General features: G+C 42.9%; 1 protein-coding gene across 1 annotated transcript; it reads left to right on the top strand.

Annotated features, from left to right (window-relative positions):
- Positions 1 to 3,860: 3,860 nt before the first annotated feature.
- Positions 3,861 to 5,766, top strand: nog3 (noggin 3). The gene has a single exon (XM_029639688.2). It carries the CDS (start codon positions 4,598 to 4,600, stop codon positions 5,267 to 5,269), a length of 672 nt encoding a protein of 223 aa, XP_029495548.1. The 5' UTR covers positions 3,861 to 4,597; the 3' UTR covers positions 5,270 to 5,766.
- Positions 5,767 to 18,996: the final 13,230 nt, after the last annotated feature.

Here is an 18,996-nt window from a genome sequence, read left to right as displayed (position 1 = left end):
TATCAATATAACAAAAGTAAACTTAAACATGTCATATAGATGAAACTGAGCTTACTGATGAGCACATACAGGCTACAAATAATATAAGGAAACTGAGTGGGCTAGCTCGCCATATTATTCACTTAACTGTTATGCTAGCTACAGTACTACAGTAGCAGCTAATACATTGGCTAATGTTAGTTAGCTTGCCAACAGTCACATAATCCAAGGTGGTTAAATTCTCCGTAGTCCAGAGTGGTGGTAAACTTCACAGCGGCAACATGACTAGGAAGAAGATTCACGTTGTATGTCACAGATGAACGCCTCGGCTTGAGAGGGAGATTCAAACACGTGTGACTGTCCATTGTAAGTCAGACGTAGTTTAGCTGGGAAGACTATTCCATGGGCAATGTTGAGGGACCTGTGCTGGCATTTGACCCCGTCGTAGCCTTTTCTTTTTCGGTGCAGGTCCGCAGATAGGTGAGGGAAGAGCATGATCTCTTGGTCCCCATACATCACATTGCCCTTAGCCCTGGCGTTCCGCATCACTCAGAATTTGTAATGAAAGTTGAGAAACTTCATGATAAGGATCAGAAGAGACGGGTGGTTACTTGGTCCTGTAGGAGCCGGAAGCCGATGGGCTCGTTCAATGCGCAGGAGGTCTGGAAGGTTGTCAGGCCCACATGCCTCAGGAAGCCATTTTCCACTTTTTCGGGTAGATTAACTAGTCTCAAATTAGACCTGTGGTGATTCTCGAGCGAGCTTAGTTTTGAAGTAAGGTCTGCCACCTGTTTTCCAACTTTTCGGTCGTGGTTTTGACAGTGATGACGGTATCTTCCACCATGCTAATGCCTTCCTCTGCTTCGTCCAAGCGTAGGCTTGAAGGTCACGTTTAACCTCACTAATCCCTGTTCGGACACCTTCGAGTTTAGTGGAAAAGTCTGCCCGCATGACAGAGATTGCTTCCAAAATCCCTTGGTTCTGGTTGTAGTTTAGGTTGTCATGTCAGACTCTTGGTGTCAGGAGCTTGCAGGGCTAACTGGGTTAGTAGAGCTGGCTGAATTAGCAGGGCTAACTGGCCTAGCCTGGACCACGTTGTCGATGTGAGATGTTCTTCTTGTTTTAGGAGGACTATTTTTAGTCGATCCATAACGGATGTAGATATGCCTGAAATTGTTGTTCGTGTTATGAGGATTTAAAATAAGAGATTGAAATAATTCAAAAGTTTTGCCAAAATTGGGAGCAGAGCACTAAAAACAGCTCAGTTCAACACCATAACCCCCATAAGCTTTACACCAATGTTTGTAAACAATGAAAATGTAAAGCCTCAAAACATGGTTAAAACTATAATGTTGATATCATGAATGACCAGTCCTTGCATCCATAGCTCTGCCTATGAATTTGAGAGTGGTTACATTTCTCCAGACCCATCCCTCAGCTTTTTACCAAAACAGAGGCGGGGTGTGGCTTTGTTATTGTTTCAATTAAGGATTCTAGCTTTAACAGGCTGACTACACAGCTCGCGTTGCAAAATGGTTTTAGAAGTCTATATTATTCAATTATTACACCCATACTGCTCACGCACACCAACGAGCATCTGCATTGCCAAGGGCTAAAATAGAAGTCAGTTCTATTTGTGACGCAGATCGTGCTGCAAGTCCTGCCTCTCCCATCTCCTCATTGGTTTATAGAAGCAGGTACCCACGTGCCATCTCCTCATTGGTTATACCCACGTGGGTAACTGAAAGTGAACAAGGTCAGTGGCGGTAATGCACCTAATTTATGAAAGTTGTCAATCACAATATAAAGTCAAGAGAAGAAAAAGCCTAGAAGGAAGAAAGATGACTAGAAACGATTCGGTTGACCGTTTTATGTGTTGATTAATTGTCGGATAACAACTCAATGTTTCTATCCCAGGACAAATTATCTAGCAACAGCAAGCTAGCTAAATAGGACAAATTAGCTAGCAAGTGCAAGCTAGCTACCTAAATTGCCATAAATGTTTAATGCTTTTCGACCTGTCCCCAAGACCTGTTCAGAGTTTGTTTTGATATTTTAATCTGTGTGTCGTGATCACGTTTGGTGTGGGGGGACAAAGTATATTTATGCACGATGGTGCACGCGCACAGCTGGTTCGGGTTCCGTGTTAGGTGCATAGGCCACTCACTAATGTACAGTCATGAATCTGAATTAAACTTCAATTTTCCCCTTGGGGTCAGTAGGTTTCGTGAGACGCTTGGCCACTTTGTCATGGTGGCATAGACAGGGTCCCTATGCAGCCTGACAGGAAAGACCCTTATCTGAGAATCACCGTTTTGCCCTTAACTTCCTTTGTACAGAGAGATAGGCTATCACTGGCGCCTGCCTCCCTTCACATACTGTCACACTACTAGGCCAGAAAATTAGGCCAAGGTCAATTTAAAAAGTGAATGAGGAAGAGAGGGGGTTGGGCTGCAAAAAAAAATAACATTGGGAGATTGGTTCTCTAGTTCTTCCTGTAGAAAGTGACTCAGTTGATATGTATGCTGGTGGCCTAGTCAAATAGTATAAAAAGGTGAAAAAAAGTTGCAAATGAATGCAAATTAATTCCCATAATTTGCATTCATTCGTTTGAGACATCAATGATTAGAAAATGTTGATTAGAAATCTAGAATGTATAGGCCTATACAATGTATCCACTATCACCACACTAGGTGAGTGTGGCAGGGCCTGTCTAGTAGCGTACTACATTGTGTCAGCAAGTTGTCACTATGAAATAACGCTATTAATTCCCGCGGTCAGGTCGCCGCAGCCCTCGCAGTTGGAACTAAAACAAGTTCCTGACATTCTAGGACTTATTTGTCCATGTCTCGTGCGGTTGAGCCGAGAGAGCACAGACGCCCCTTTATCTGGGCGCTGGACTTTTCAGCATTAGCGTCGTAGACAAGAGTTGTTTTTTATCTGGGCCATAATTCAACCTTTACTACATGCGCAAACATTCCAATGGTTTGCCTTTGGCGAGAGAAGGCAGCGCGAGCCAAGCCTGGCGCATGGCTCCGTGGAAGTCCGTCTGACTAATTGAATTGTGACCGTTTAAGTACTTTTCTCTGCTTCTACCGTTCATTTATTAGACCCCGGAATTAACTGAGCCTATAAAGGATTTTACAATGTCAGCCTGGTATACTTTGTCACCTTTTCCCTCCTTAAAAGTCCCGCCTGACCCTAATGAATTAAGTCGTGTTTCTGTCAATTAAACACTTTGTCCACTTTGTGTCCTGAACTGAAGAAGAAAAAATCTATAGAGGCTTCCTTGTCCAATAAAAAGGATAAATAATATTGGTAATGAAATGGAGTAGCCTACTTTGCTCACTCTCCTCCGTCCTGGATAAGTCTAAACACACGTTGAGAGCATCTAACTGGAGAGAGTTATAAAATAAACATCGCTCTGGCACCAGCCGTCTTCAGGACAGGCGCCCTCGTAAAAAAAAAACTCGCAGTTTGTCTGTCTAGAAGAGAAGGCTCTCGGCACCTCCGCTGTTGAACTTGAACTGTCGCTTGATTTATGACACCGCTGGTAGGCCTATTCTAATCTATGAGACGAATCAGCCAATTTTTTAAATGATGTGTTATTGCACTAGAATTTAATGCGCCAGGTTTGGGTGCATGTCATATTTATTTTTATTATGAACATGCATTAATAACGTTTGTGTAAATAAAGTTAGAGAGATATGGGCTACTCATGTCTGCGTTTTACTAGTGATGGGGAGCCGGACTCCCCCCAAACGCCTCGCCTCCCCGGGAAAAAGGAGGAGGGAAAGCGAGATGGAGAGTGGGAGGTGTAGGGTCTTTTTGGCCCCCAGCCTCTTGGTTAGCACAGAGACCCACAGAGAGGGAGAGAGAGGGATAGGAGAGAGAGCGATAGAGGGAGAGACATAAAGCCCTTCAATTGAATTGACAGAGAGGGAGAGAGAGGGAGGTGTAGTCTGAAGGATTACATCACGGCGCGCGTGGATATATCGTCGGAGCCAGATGCGGCTCAGTTTGGCGTCCGGCACCGACCAGTGCATCGCCTAGCCCCAGACAACATGCGGACACCTAGAAACCAACAGGACCCAACACTGAGACTAGTGAGAAAGCAGAGAAACCAGGACCTGACGCATTTTATGCACGGGAAAGCCCAGGGGAAATGCAGCCAAGTCGGTTCATGCTTCTGACACTAATGGGTATGGTTCAACCTTTTCGTTGAAAGTGCTTTGAAAGTGAAGGACTTCATTCTAACCAGTTAGACGCGTGTCATGGACTCAAGTTACGCAGCGAAACTCTCCACTGGCTCAGCGCGTCAACTTTCCTCTCTGACTGCAGTTGCCGGTTGCTATGGTGAATAGGCTCCAGCCAGCTGAAACTTCCTGAGAGCAAGTTTTTCGTGGAGTTTAACAGATCACCGGGTGGAGCGCGTGCGTGACGACGTGATCAACGGGTCGAGCGCGTGCGTGACGACGTGCGCTGGACTACGGGGCGCATCGTGATTTATCCACACGCAACCTCTCTCCCTCGGGGGAAAACGGATGATAATTTCAAACCTCTAAGGATTAGACTTTTTATATTCTATATATAACTTGGAACTATTGTTACTTGAGATATGGATAACTCGTACTATTTTCTGGCCATGTCCATGCTGGTTCTGTCCCTCGGGTTAAGGATTGAGGAGGGCATGTGCCAACACTACTACCTCCTCCGTCCCATCCCCAGCGACACTCTCCCCATAGTGGAGCTCAAAGAGGACCCAGACCCTGTCCTGGATCCAAAAGAACGGGACCTGAACGAGACCGAACTCAGATCCACCCTGGGTAGTCACTTCGACCCACACTTCATGTCCATTACCCCGCCAGAGGACAAGTACTCGGGCAACGAGGACCTGAGCGACTCGGAAATACGTCAGAAGCCGTCCGGCGCGATGCCCAAGGAGATCAAAGCCATGGAGTTTGAGATCCAGCACGGCAAGAAGCACAAGCCCAGTAAAAAACTTAGAAGAAGGCTGCAACTGTGGCTGTGGTCTTACGCCTTCTGTCCAGTTGTTTATACATGGAACGACCTCGGGAACAGATTCTGGCCGCGCTACGTGAAGGTGGGGAGCTGCTACAATAAGCGTTCTTGTTCCGTCCCTGAAGGGATGGTTTGCAAACCTGCCAAATCGGCCCATTTTACGATCTTACGATGGAGGTGCCTGCAGAGAAAAGGAGGTCTGAAATGCGCTTGGATACCAGTTCAGTACCCCATTATATCTGAGTGCAAATGCTCATGCACGAACTGAAATAAACTGAAATGATCTTTTTGTATTGTTATTATTTCTAAAAAGATTCATTAAAAAAATCATAGTTACATGATTATTTTTATATGCACTGTCAAGTGCAAGAATGTATATTTTATGTATATGTGGTCCCATTTTATTTTATGATGACAAACTTTGTAAAAAGGTCACTATTATTATTATTATATAACCAGCATCTACTGTATTTGTTGAACATATCTTGGATGTGATGTATCTTTATATTTATACTGAAGAAGAGCACTTCGCATTGTGAAGCATTAAAATACTGTTATTGAAGGACTACAGATATGTTCCATTCTTTGTGAAGAAAATAAGTGGTTTATGGACCTCTGTCAAAATTAGCCAAAATGTCAAGTCAGCTTGTGATACTAAATAAAGGGACAATTGTGGGTAAACCATGTAAAATAACAGTAACTACCAGGCTATTTATTCTCTGTTCATGTAGTCATTGCCAGTTAAAATAAAACCACTCAAATGAGTCTTTGGAAGGAGTTTTGTTTTGTTAGAAAAATGTGTTCCATCTTTGATTTACATCTCCTTTGTCCTCAATTTGCAGTCAGTTTTGCCAGATTTTTTTTTGGACTGTTTCAAAACAGGAAGAAATGGGCCTTACAGCTCATGCAGACCTGTGGAGGAAAAGTTTAGGGAAAGTGTACTGTTTGATTATTCAGCTGCTGACCACACACGTATACATGTCTCACATGGCACCTTTATGCACTCAACATCTGCCCTGTAGCTACATGATATTGGCACCTCTTGGTCCTCTTCCCTTGTTCCCTTATTCCACTCAGTAGATGCTCTCTGTGTTCACTGATGATTCACTTGCCCTATTCTCCTCAGCCCTTTTCCTGGTGGCTCTCCTCCAACCGCAGATGGCAAGACATTGGTTTTAACTTAAACTCCAAAGGCCTTGAACCAACAATCCTGCAGTTATATGGCAAGGTCACTACCTCATTCTTTATTTATTTTAGCAGATACTCCTATCCAGAGCAACTTAGGGTTAAGTGTCTTGCTCAAGGACACATCAACAGAATGTTTTGTTTAACCTAGTTGGCCCAGGGATTCGAACCAGCGACCTTTCGGTTAATGACCCAACGTTCTTAACCACTAGGCTACCTTCCAGAAAGGTCCAGACCCCTTGGTAGACAGAGGCATGCTACACTATAATAGCCTAAACATTGGTAGGATGGTGTTCCATTTAAACAAAGGACATACAGCTTAGTCCCAATGACCATTCTCATCACACCCGGTGACAGTTTCTCATCTCACCCGGTGACAGTTTTGAGAGAAGAGAAATTAACTCTCACTGAAAGCAGTCTTTTTTTCAAACCTGCGACCTCTGCTACTGCTCCAAAATGAATGAACTATCTAGACTACTTTCAGTAAGTGGGAATTCTATCAGAAAACTGCTTGTGTAATGAGAATGCCCAATAGGGAAATCACACTCAATCTTTTTCAAACCATGACTTGTGACCTATGCTACTGATACAAATTGAATGAAATATCAAGAGACTATACTCTCAGTGAATGTGGGATTTTCTCTTCCATAATCTGCCCTTACAACCCTACAGACTTCTTGCATAAAGACCATGAAGTTGGGCACAGCACACCAATCTTTCATTCAATCAGAATTTTTGGAATTCACTGTTCAAATTCAGGTATACTGTGTGTGAAGTAAAGGAAATGGAAGCCATCCGAATCCCAAGCCAGGAGCACTGCTCATTTAACATAAGCAAGAGCAGGACCTGGTCTGATTTGGTCAACACTGCTTCATTCCATTACACTACCTCTTGATGAAAGCTACTGCTGGAGTCTTTTACTAATTCAATATACTGTATATTTTACTGTAAAAGTGGTTTCAGGAAAGCGAGATTAATTTTTAGAGACACTAGTGGCCTGCCAGGGACTCGTGTATTTGTCTATATGTCAGTGTGCTTAGTGTACGCCTGCTTTAAGAGGTGCCTAAAGCCCAGACACACCTTTGAATATTTCAAACAAGTGCAACTTAAGTTTTCCAGCTTTCGTCCAGACATTTTAGTTTTTTTCTTAATTTCAGCAGTTTTCTGCAGCAGCATAAATGCTAATGTGTGGACGTATTGGAATCTCGGCCCAAAGTAATCAAACAAGGATTCTGAAACTAAAGTAGAGGACATAGTATGTGGTTATACTTTATCAATAGTATATTATACTATATCAATATGTGTGTCCTAAGAACGACATCCAATCTCTTTACTGGAATAACACAGGAAAAGGACAGCCAATCAACTTGTTTAATTATTTATGTGATAAATGTTCATTACTACAGCACCAATATTGTACACCATTACAACAACGCGCTGGCATTGCATTTATGGCAGCTAGGTGATTAACCAACATGAACTTCAACCAGCATGTTTATTATAATGTTGGGATGTAACCTGGATTGCCCTATGGGCCCTGGTTAAAAGAAGTGCACTAAATAGGGAATAAGGTGCTATTTGGGATGCAGGTCATGCCGCCATGCCGTGACAGTTGGAAGGCGAGAACGAGTGAGAGAGACAGGTAGAAAGAGAGAAAGACAGAGAGACAGACAGAGAGCGAGACAGGTAGAAAGAGAGAAAGACAGAGAGACAGAGAGCGAGACAGGTAGAAAGAGAGAAAGACAGAGAGCGAGACAGGTAGAAAGAGAGAAAGACAGAGAGACAGACAGAGAGCGAGACAGGTAGAAAGAGAGAAAGACAGAGAGACAGACAGAGAGCGAGACAGGTAGAAAGAGAGAAAGACAGAGAGACAGACAGAGAGCGAGACAGGTAGAAAGAGAGAAAGACAGAGAGCGAGACAGGTAGAAAGAGAGAAAGACAGAGAGACAGACAGAGGATGTGAGATTTTATTGCCAGTGTTAATGATTGAAGTGTTGAGTACTTTTCTGCCACAAATCATAATGGGAATGGAGATCTCAGAGTCATGGTCTAATAGTTCCGATTCCACATCCTTTTAGCACCATGTTGTGATGATCACAATGTTGTTTTGGGTCTCTATTTGAATCATATCTCTTACTGGACCGGACTCAATGCCATTCCCTCCCTCTACCCCCCAACCTCCATCACCCATGCTGCACCCACACATTAAGTAAACTAAAACTACTATATAATATGAAAAATACAACGTTAAGCATCTAAAACATTTTTTTCCCCCTTTGTCTCCTCAAAGTTTAAAGCCTGTTTTATCCCAAAATTCCCCTTAGAATTGCAAGGATTTCATTGATGACGTCCACAAGCTTGTAACGCTCTGCAAGTTATGTCCACAACCCTTTTAATGAGGTTTACGAGCCAAGGGGAATTTCTCTACCTTTGTATGCTGTTGCAATTAGTCATTCTTGGAGCTACAGTAATCAATAACATCCAACACTTTCAAAGTGGAACAAATTCCATCATCAAATCGTTTTTTTAACTTCAATTAGTTACCACAATAAGCACCGGAAATCTATCTCTCTGATCTCTTCTTGCCTTATTTCCAACATCCACACACACTCAAAGAGAGACACACACACACACACACACACACACACACACACACACACACACACACACACACACACACACACACACACACACACACACACACACACACACACACACACACACACACACACACACACACACACACACACACACACACACACACATAGAAAGTCACTGGAGACAACTTAAAACACATCTTTTATGTGCCCATCTTGTTTTGCTCTCAATCATCAAGGATAGAGAGGGGAAGTGGAGAGAGGTGGAAGCAACGGAGGATTAGTGGAAGAGAGTGCGGTGGAGATGAAAGGATGGTTAGAGGAAGAGAGGTGAAGAGGAGGAGGTGGGTATTCTTGGGTTTCAAATAAGACTGTTATCGGTGGAGTGTAGGCAGGTATGCAGGCCGAGGTCAGACCAGGCTTTGATGTGTGTCTGTGTGTGTGTGTTTTGTGATGTGGTGGTTGGCACACTGCCAGGTCTGATAGGGAGTGTTTCAATCAGGGCAGCTTCTGTGTGACGATTCTCAGCACTCCATTCAATGACCAAAGACTGCAAAACATATAAGTCTTCTGATGTTTGAAGCTTGAGCAGTCTTTAGCCAGTGAAGGTGGCAAAATAACATAGAATGTTGTCAAGCGTTTCAAGAGCTCAGCATTTCAGAAGTAACACCTGTCAGAAACAGCGTTCGAACCATTCAAGCTGCTATTGTTTAGAACACTAACTGACTCCATATGAAAGTTCTTCAAGTATGTGCAACATTTCTCGCACTCATTATTCAATGAATGAAATTAAACCCCAACTTCTCCTTAGATATCATTATTATTGGTCCTTAACTTTTATAAAACAAGGCCACAGATGAAGAACTGTATGTAGATATTCTCTGTACATCAGTCAGTGTGTTCACATCATCTCTCATTGGTTTCAGTTCAGTAGGAAAATGCAGTTATAGCCGGTAATGCTTCACTTGAACAGTTTTATAGCTAGCTGTCACATTTAGGGACGATGGAGGAATTCACACAGAGGGAAAGTAAGGCTGCCCCCCCACCACACACACACACACACACACACACACACACACACACACACACACACACACACACACACACACACACACACACACACACACACACACACACACACACACACACACACACACACACACACACACACACACACACACACACACACACACACACACACACACACACACACACACACACACACAGAAGAGAAAAGAGCGAGAGAGAGTAATGCTGTAGACTTACTGCTCTACCTACTGCTGGCTGTTAAGACCTGGTCAGAGAAGAGACAGCAGTGTGCCTCTGGGACTGACTGGTTGTGTGCGCATGTCATTGGGCTGGCTGCAAACACGCACAAAAGCATGCACATAGACACACGCAGGCACATACACACACACAAACACACACAGGCACACACATGCAACAATCCACCAAACATCCTCCTAGCACTACATCAGTCACCTCATCTGCTCTCATCGGAAGGACATTTCGGTCCTAAATATTTGCTTACTACACTCCTATTTTCTAACATCCAGTTATATTAATAATTTTGATGGGAGAAAAGCTGGCGTTCCTTCTCTTTGCACAGAGCTGAGAAACGCTAAGCAATTATCTCTTCAGAATATTAATAAGACAGTTTGAGTCTCTCTGGGCAGACTGCCTTCTAACAAATCCAGACAGACTGACTGACACAGCTATGGAGAAGTTCTCAAAATGGAGTTCTGAAGTTTCTATGAACCTCCTATGAAGCCTTTGTGAGTCTTCTCAGTTGGCTCAGTTGGTTGAGGTATGGTGCTTTCAACACCAGAGTTGTGGGTTTGACTCCTGCATGGCCCTAGCAAACCCCATTGGCCATATTTCTCTGACCTTTGTGGCTGTTACAGCCTGTTGTCATTTTCTCACTATGACTGGCTTCTTAGCCCTACTGTTATCCCTGATATCAAAATATACACACACAACACACACACACTCACATGCAAACACAAATACACACTGACACACACAAACATGTCGACACAGACCTGCCTATCATGATCTGCCCCCTCAAATATTCCATTGTGTTATCTTGGAATACCACAGTCACAATTAATGTGTGTTCTCTAGGACATACACAACTTCAGCTTCACACAAGGGGACATTTGTCGTCTGTCATCAACTTATTTTCCTCTGGTCTTTTATTTAATTTTTTATTTTGGTCTCTCTCTGGAAGAGAATAGAAAGATAAATGTCTGTCTCTACCTGAAGTAAACCTTAGAGAAGTGGTGGGAGACAAGCAGAGAAGAGGACTGTGTGGAGGTCTTGAACTGCTTTCTCTGAGTGGGCTGTCTGCTCCGATTAGTGCTGACACACACGCACACACGTCTCTGGCAGCGGGCCGTGAAAGCTGTCTGCTCCAAATCGATTGGCTGTCAGATGCAGAGATCCATCATGCCCTGAATCTTTCGGGAACGTTAGACTGGTGTGTTTGTATGTGCACTCAAAAAAAAATGTGGATCTAGTTCATTCAATTTTAGACAGTACTTACATCTAATGGAAACAGGTTATTTTTACACAAACATTTTTAGAACTACTAAATGATTTTTATTTTATTTTTTTATTTCCAATTAACAATGGGGAGCGTTCAGCTCCTATCTGCTTCTGGCTCCCTCATGAGCCTCCCTGCCAGCTCCTTAGCCAGCTGGGCTTAAAGGGTATGAAGCATGAGTTTTTATTCACCAATGTAACACAATGTGGTCAAAGACTAAGTTGATTATTTGTAGTCACCATCTGGTTGCCTATAAGTACAAACCTAATTATGTTTTGAGGTTATTACATATTTATTAACAAAAGAGAAAATCATACCCGCTTGCTCTAATTGTGTAACGCTATTATCTCATCTGTTCTCCTTCCTGTTTTGGCAACTTTTCGGCATGTTCTCTCTAAAGTAGGCTACAGGGTTTAATTATTATTTTTTCCACCTTTGCCTAGTGCTAGCGAGCTAGCTGACTGACATCTGGAATCTATCTATTTTTAGATTTTTCTCCCAATAGCTATTGGATTTTCCATGACTCTTCCCATCAGAAAGTCCCCAGCCAACAATTTGTAAGTCTCTTTACTTTTGATCTGCGGTTATGTTTTAGTTTTGTTGGGTTATTTGTGTTCTAACTGGTCCCCGGAAGTTGGGCTCTAGCTTGCTGATCAGGCTGGCAAGGCAAATCGCTATTGTTAGATGGCTAAATAGCTAACGTTAGCAGGCTGGCTAGCTTGGTAAGATAGCTATATGCAGTTAACATTCTTTGAAATGTGGTTAGATGGGAACATGTTTTTCCAAAACTTTGATTTACTTTAATGTAGCTGTAAGCTGGGTGTTGATAGCAACTGGCTGACTCATTAAGCCTGGTAAGGCTATCAGGCTAGAAAGGTTCAAGTTAAAAGGCTAGTATGCTAGCAAGTTGATTTGTAACAATACATTCATAAAGTATTTGCTTGTAAATTTGGTGAAAATAATTGAAACCAGTAATCATGAGTGCAAAAGATTTGGTTTAATTTGAAGTTATACATTTGAAGTTATTTCTGTTGGAGTTTACAATATAGGGAGTAGACTGGCTTGCCAGGTCCTCCATATGACATCACACCCCGGAGACATGACTTCCACATTCTTTGGAATTCTGATCGGTTTTATGTAATCACTCCAAAAATAGGAAAGTGAGGTGTAACTTTGCTTTGGGACTTTTGATGCCCATACTAACTCAAATCGATATGTTGCATGTGGTTATGTTTATGCTACCTAACATTTAAGAAACAGTAAACTAATCAACAGACCAGTTTAACTACAAAGACATTCTCAGTAACGGTTACATAAACTTTTTACATGTAGTTGTTTATCTCTACCTTAGTTGAATGCACTAACTGAAGTCGCTCTCGATAAAAGTGTCTACTAAATTACCAAAATGTTGCAAAGCATGCTGGGTATTATTCTAATACTCTCCACCCTCCAAAAAGACAAACTCTTTGACCAAATGAAAGTTTGTCAGTTAATTTCTACATGAATGAATCTGGTGCACATCAAATTCCACTGAGTTAAGTAAATTCTACAAGAGACAATTACACTCCGCCATTAAATATGAATTGATTGTGTACTGTTAACAAAATATGATAGAGCAAAACTTAAAGGGCAGCCAAAACTTGTGTGTGTGTGTGTGTGTGGCTGGAGCCTTGAGGGCTTTGGGCCTGCTCTGGAGCAGGATTCGTTTTGCAAAGACATCGAAGCAGTCACCAGCACTTCCACAAGTGTGTGTGCACATCATGCGTACGTTCACAAGATACATTTCGCAATTAAGGCAATCACTTCTCATTAATAATTTAATTAAATGGTAGCTGCAAGCCACAAAATTATCATGCAATGAATTAAGCAATTAAACTGTATAAATTGCAAAGGCAATTTTGCAGTCGATTCAAGTTTCTGATGCTGTTTTGATCACTTTAATATTTACTGATATTTATTCACTGACAGCTTACTGAAATTTCTGATGACTTTACTATACGACTTGAATGACTAAGTAATGTTTATCTTAGGTTCTCATATTCCAGCATTATACTCCCCCTAGTGTCAGATATTCTGATGACGCTTCTTTCAGCCTGCACACTGCTCTGACTGCATGCTGCTTTCAGCCTGCACACTGCTCTGACTGCATGCTGCTTTCAGCCTGCACACTGCTCTGACTGCATGCTGCTTTCAGCCTGCACACTGCTCTGACTGCATGCTGCTTTCAGCCTGCACACTGCTCTGACTGCATGCTGCTTTCAGCCTGCACACTGCTCTGACTGCATGCTGCTTTCAGCCTGCACACTGCTCTGACTGCATGCTGCTTTCAATCACCTCCAATCACTTGAAATGACTGTTTATAGAATTTTAAAATATAGAAATGAACTTAAGCCCAATTAGTACAAACGCTTGCTCTTTTTCGCTCTATTTCTCTCGCTCACATGCTCTCATACAGTGTTGGACTGAGAGGGGATTAAAGGGCGCAGAGCGACGGTTACACAGAGAAAGAAAAACAGAGAGGGTCAGAGGGCGAGAGAGACGTTGAGTGTCCTGGGAGGCTAAGGCTTTGGCGAGGGGCTTTGTGTGGGCTTAACAACCGTGTCTCCCTGTGGCAGAAAAGACGACACGCTAGACACCTTCACCTCAGGATTATGGGGTTAACCTTCCCATACCTGTGAGCCTCAGACAACAATAACACAATGCTGGGATGTCCTGTATACCCAACCACACACATGCACGGGTGGCAGTGCTGGAATAAACCTATGACCTTACACATACAAACACACACACACACAGAGAGAGAGCCCTTAGACAACAATAACAAGGCCCTTGGACGCCCACTGAGCTCAGATGGATGAGGATGAGGATGCCCTCTATACCTTATGCTTTAACATGTTCATATGAGGAAATCAGTCAATTGAAATAAATTCATTAGGCCCTAATCTATGGATTTCACATGACTGGGAATACAGATAACGCATATGTTGGTTACAGATACTTTTGAAAATATGGGCCTCAGGTACTGGTCACGGTATTTCTGTGCATTCAAATTGCCATCAATAAAATGCAAATGTGTTTGTTGTCCGTAGCTTATGGCTGCCCATACCATAACCCCACCACCACCATGGGGCATTCTGTTGACAAAGTTGACTTAAGCAAACCGCTCACACACATGATGCCATACACGTGGTATGTGGTTGTGAGGCCGGTTGGACATACTGCCAAATTATCTAAGATGACGTTGGAGGCAGCTTCTGGCAACAGCTCTGGTGGACATTCCTGCAGTCAGCATGCCAATTGCACGCTCCCTCAAAACTTGAGACATCTGTGGCATTGTGTTTTTTGACAAAACTGCACATTTTAGAGTGGCCTTTTATTGTCCCCAGTACAAGATGCAGCTGTGTAATGATAATGCTGTTTAATCAGCTTCTTGATTTGCCACACCAGTCAGAGGGATGGATTATTTTGGCAAAGGAGAAATGCTCACTAACAGGGAAGTCATTTGTGCACAAAATTGGAGAGAAATAAGATTTTTGTGCATATGGAAAACTTCTGGGATCTTTTATTTCAGCTCATAAAACATGCAGCCAACACTTTACGTTTATATTTTTCTTCAGTGTAACTCCAGCTATCTCCTCTTAACTCCAGCTAAACTACCTTCAGAAAATATTCACACCCCTTGTCACGCACTGGCCTTGGTTATCTTTGTTTTCTTTATTATTTTGGTTAGGTCAGGGTGTGACATGGGTGATTTATGTGTTTTGTCTGGTCCAGGAGTTTTGTATGTTTATGGGGTGTTTTCTAGTCTAGGTGTTATGGACGTCTATGGTTGCCTAGATTGGTTCTCAATTAGAGGCAGGTGTTTATCGTTGTCTCTGATTGGGAACCATATTTAGGCAGCTATGTTCTTTGGGTATTTTGTGGGTGATTGTCTTCTGTCTTTGTGTCATTGCACCAGATAGGACTGTTTCGGTTTTCACATTTATTGTTTTGTATTTTGTAGTGTTCATGTTTATCGTATATATTAAAGATGTTGAACACTAACTACGCTGCATTTTGGTCCTCCTCTCCTTCAGCGGAAGAAAACCATTACAGAATCACCCACCAAAACAGGACCAAGCAGCGTGGTGACAGGCAGCGGCAGGAGGAGCAGCGCAATCAGGACAATTGGACTTGGGAGGAGATACGCCAGAGCCGCCAGTCTGCAAGGAGCCGCCAGAGCCGCCAGTCTGCAAGGAGCTGCCAGAGCCGCCAGTCTGCAAGGAGCCGCCAGTCTGCAAGGAGCCGCCAGAGCCGCCAGTCTGCAAGGAGCCGCCAGTCTGCAAGGAGCCGCCAGTCTGCAAGGAGCCGCCAGAGCCGCCAGTCTGCAAGGAGCCGCCAGTCTGCAAGGAGCCGCCAGCGGAAGAAAACCGTTACACCCCTTGACTTTTTCCACATTTTGTTGTGTTACAACATGAATATAAAATTTATTAAATTTAGATTTTTTTTTATCACTGGCCTACACACAATTGCTCAATGTGTAATTATGTATTTTCAAAATGTTTACAAATTAAAAGCTGAAATGTCTTCAGTCAATAAGTATTCAACCCCTTTGCTATGGATGTTTTTTTTAGGATAAAAAGAAACGGAGCAGAGCTAAGCACAGGCAAAATCCTGGAGGAAAACCTGGTTGTCTGAAACTGGGAGACAAATTCACCTTTCAGTAGGACAATAACCTAAAGCTCAAAGCCAAATTTCCACTGGAGTTTCTTACCAAGATGACGCTAAATGTTCCTGAGTGGCCTAGTTACAGTTTTGACTTAAATCAGTTTGAAAATCTATGGCAAGACTTGAAAATGGCTGTGTAACAATGACCAACAACCATCTTGACAGAGCTTGAAGAATAATATTGTGCAATCAAGGTGTGCAAAACTCTGAGACTTACCCAGTAAGACTCACAGCTGTAATCACTGTCAAATGTGATTCTAACATGTATTGACTCAGAAGGTTGAATACTTACCTAATAAATATATATCACTGTTTTTATTCCACTTTGACATTAGTATTTTGTGTAGATCGTTGACCAAAAAAATTAACCATAACAACAAGAGCATTGTGTTTCTCTGTGGGTCTGTCTCCATGTGCGTCTGTGTCTCTGTGTTCGTGTGTCTCTGTGTGTGTGAGGGGTTGAGACAATCCTTCTTATAAAACGTAATGAACACATCCAACAATGTTTTAGATGCTTACGGAGGATTTAGATCTCAAATGTCTTCAGCTTCAGTAAAACTAGCCCTGCACACTTCCACCCATCTAGTGCGTACTTAATTTAGCTAGTATTTGTTAAAGGCTAATCTGCTCTAAGGGAGAAACTGAGGGGAGTCAGCTAAATGACATTTAAAAAGCGTAATAAAAAGGTGTTAACCTGCTCTAAGAACTTGGTTGCATCCCAAATAGCAACCTATTTCCTAAATAGGGAATGGGCCCTGGTCAAAAGTAGTGCACTATACAGGGAATACTAATAGGGGCTGAGTTCTCTCTGTGATTTTCTGCTCTGGAGTTTAATGACATTCTGTCAATGAGAGGTATAGTATCTATCATCCATGCTGTGGATTATGTGGAGGGTGTGGGCAAACAGGGGGTGTGAAACAATGTCAGGTATTTCGAGAGTACCGCACAGACAACAGGGCCTGGAGGCAGGTTGCTGGAGTTGCTGTGTGTGAAGTTGCCACAAGGTTGGTTTTGTCTGCGCTTGCCAGCCTGCGTTCAGGTAGTGTGTGTGTGATGCTTGGCGGCAGCCTGGCTTGAGCATGGATGGGTGGAGATGCAGGCTGTCTCCTCACATTGAAGTGAAAACTTTGGAACGTCTCTCTGTGACATCCGACTTTTCCTAACCCTCCCACTCCCTGTCATCCCTGTTTCTCCATACCTGTCAAAGGGGTGTCATAACCTGTCATAGTTGTGTCACAGGAGTGGTGGAGCCAGTGTGTGTGTGTGTGTCAATGGCAGAGCTGACTCAGTGTCTCCATATCAACAGTGTGTTAGAAAAAGCCCACCTCCAAATCAGACATGCCTCAGTTATGGCCAGCATTCCTGAACAGTGATACAATGACCAATCCGCAATGATGTGCTTTCTTTCTCTGTGTGTGAGTGAGTGATGGAGAGAGGGAAAGAAGAGAGCGTAAAACGCTATAAAGAGTTGGGAAAGAGAAAGGCAGCAAAAGATGGAAGGAGAGAGTGTGATGTTGTTTCAGAGTGCAGCGGAAGAGGGATGGTAGTCTGTGTGTGTATCTGCTGGGAGAAACGCCTCCATCCCAGACAGTGCAACCTGCCGATAGAGACTAAAGGGGGGATTTACATTTCTCTACGCTTCTGTGTGTGTGTCTACGCTATATTACATCGATAAGTCTTTCTGTGTGTGTGTCTACGCTATATTACATCGATAAGTCTTTCTGTGTGTGTGTCTACGCTATATTACATCGATAAGTCTTTCTGTGTGTCTACGCTATATTACATCGATAAGTCTTTCTGTGTGTCTACGCTATATTACATCGATAAGTCTTTCTGTGTGTGTGTGTACGCTATATTACATCGATAAGTCTTTCTGTGTGTCTACGCTATATTACATCGATAAGTCTTTCTGTGTGTGTCTACGCTATATTACATCGATAAGTCTTTCTGTGTGTCTACGATATATTACATCGATAAGTCTTTCTGTGTGTGTGTCTACGCTATATTACATCGATAAGTCTTTCTATGTGTGTGTCTACGCTATATTACATCGATAAGTCTTTCTGTGTGTGTTAGCTAGTGTCTGTCACTACGTCTGTTTTTTTGCATCTATATGTGTGGTTTTGCGTGACTGTGACTGCGTGCCTGCTAAGGTATGTTACTTTGTCTGTATCTCTATGTCCGTCTAGGTATGTGTGCAGCGTTGTGAGCACTCAAGAGTGTGTGTGTTTGTGTGTAGACTGGAGAGAGGGAGGTGAGGGTGGGGGATTACACTGCCCCACACTGTTCAAACTGTTTATGCATACCAGTCTGCTCTGAGGGGCTCTCTGTCGCACTCTGTTTACACAAACTTATTTTGGGAAAATTCCACAGAGCTGGACAGGCCCTGGCCATAAATCACAGAATCTGCAGCTTTGTGGAATGATAGCTTCTGTCACTCACACTCCTCAACACACACTTTAACAGCATGTAAGTGGCAGAGGACACTGTGTGAGAATATGAGTGAGTGAATTGAATAAGTGTGTGTTTGTGTGTGTGTGTGTGTTGAGATATTATTCTGTGTGCACGCATAGGTAATATACACTAAATAAACAAAAGTATGTGGACACCCCTTCACGTTAGTTGATTCTGCCTTTTCAGACACACCCACTGCTGACAGGTGTATAAAATCAAGCACACAGCCATGCAATCTCTGTAGAGAAACATTGGCAGTAGAATGGCCCATACTGAATAACTCCTTTTTTAAATTATAATCATTTAAAAATATAGATATATTTATGATCCAGTCTTATCGTTGCAACTCCCCAACAGGCTCGGGAGAGGCCAAGGTCGAGTCATGCGTCCTTACACATGACCCACCTGATCACACTTCTTAACACCTGCCCACTTAACATGGAGGAAACATTGTTCAATTGACAACCGATGTCAGCCTGCAGGAGCTTGGCCCGCCACAAGGAGTCT

This window comes from Oncorhynchus nerka, linkage group LG28, assembly GCF_034236695.1.
Source record: "Oncorhynchus nerka isolate Pitt River linkage group LG28, Oner_Uvic_2.0, whole genome shotgun sequence".
In the NCBI taxonomy this organism is placed as follows: Eukaryota; Metazoa; Chordata; class Actinopteri; order Salmoniformes; family Salmonidae; genus Oncorhynchus; species Oncorhynchus nerka.
The sequence above is the reverse complement of the archived record's forward strand: the minus strand, read 5'-3'. Positions and strand labels throughout refer to the sequence as shown.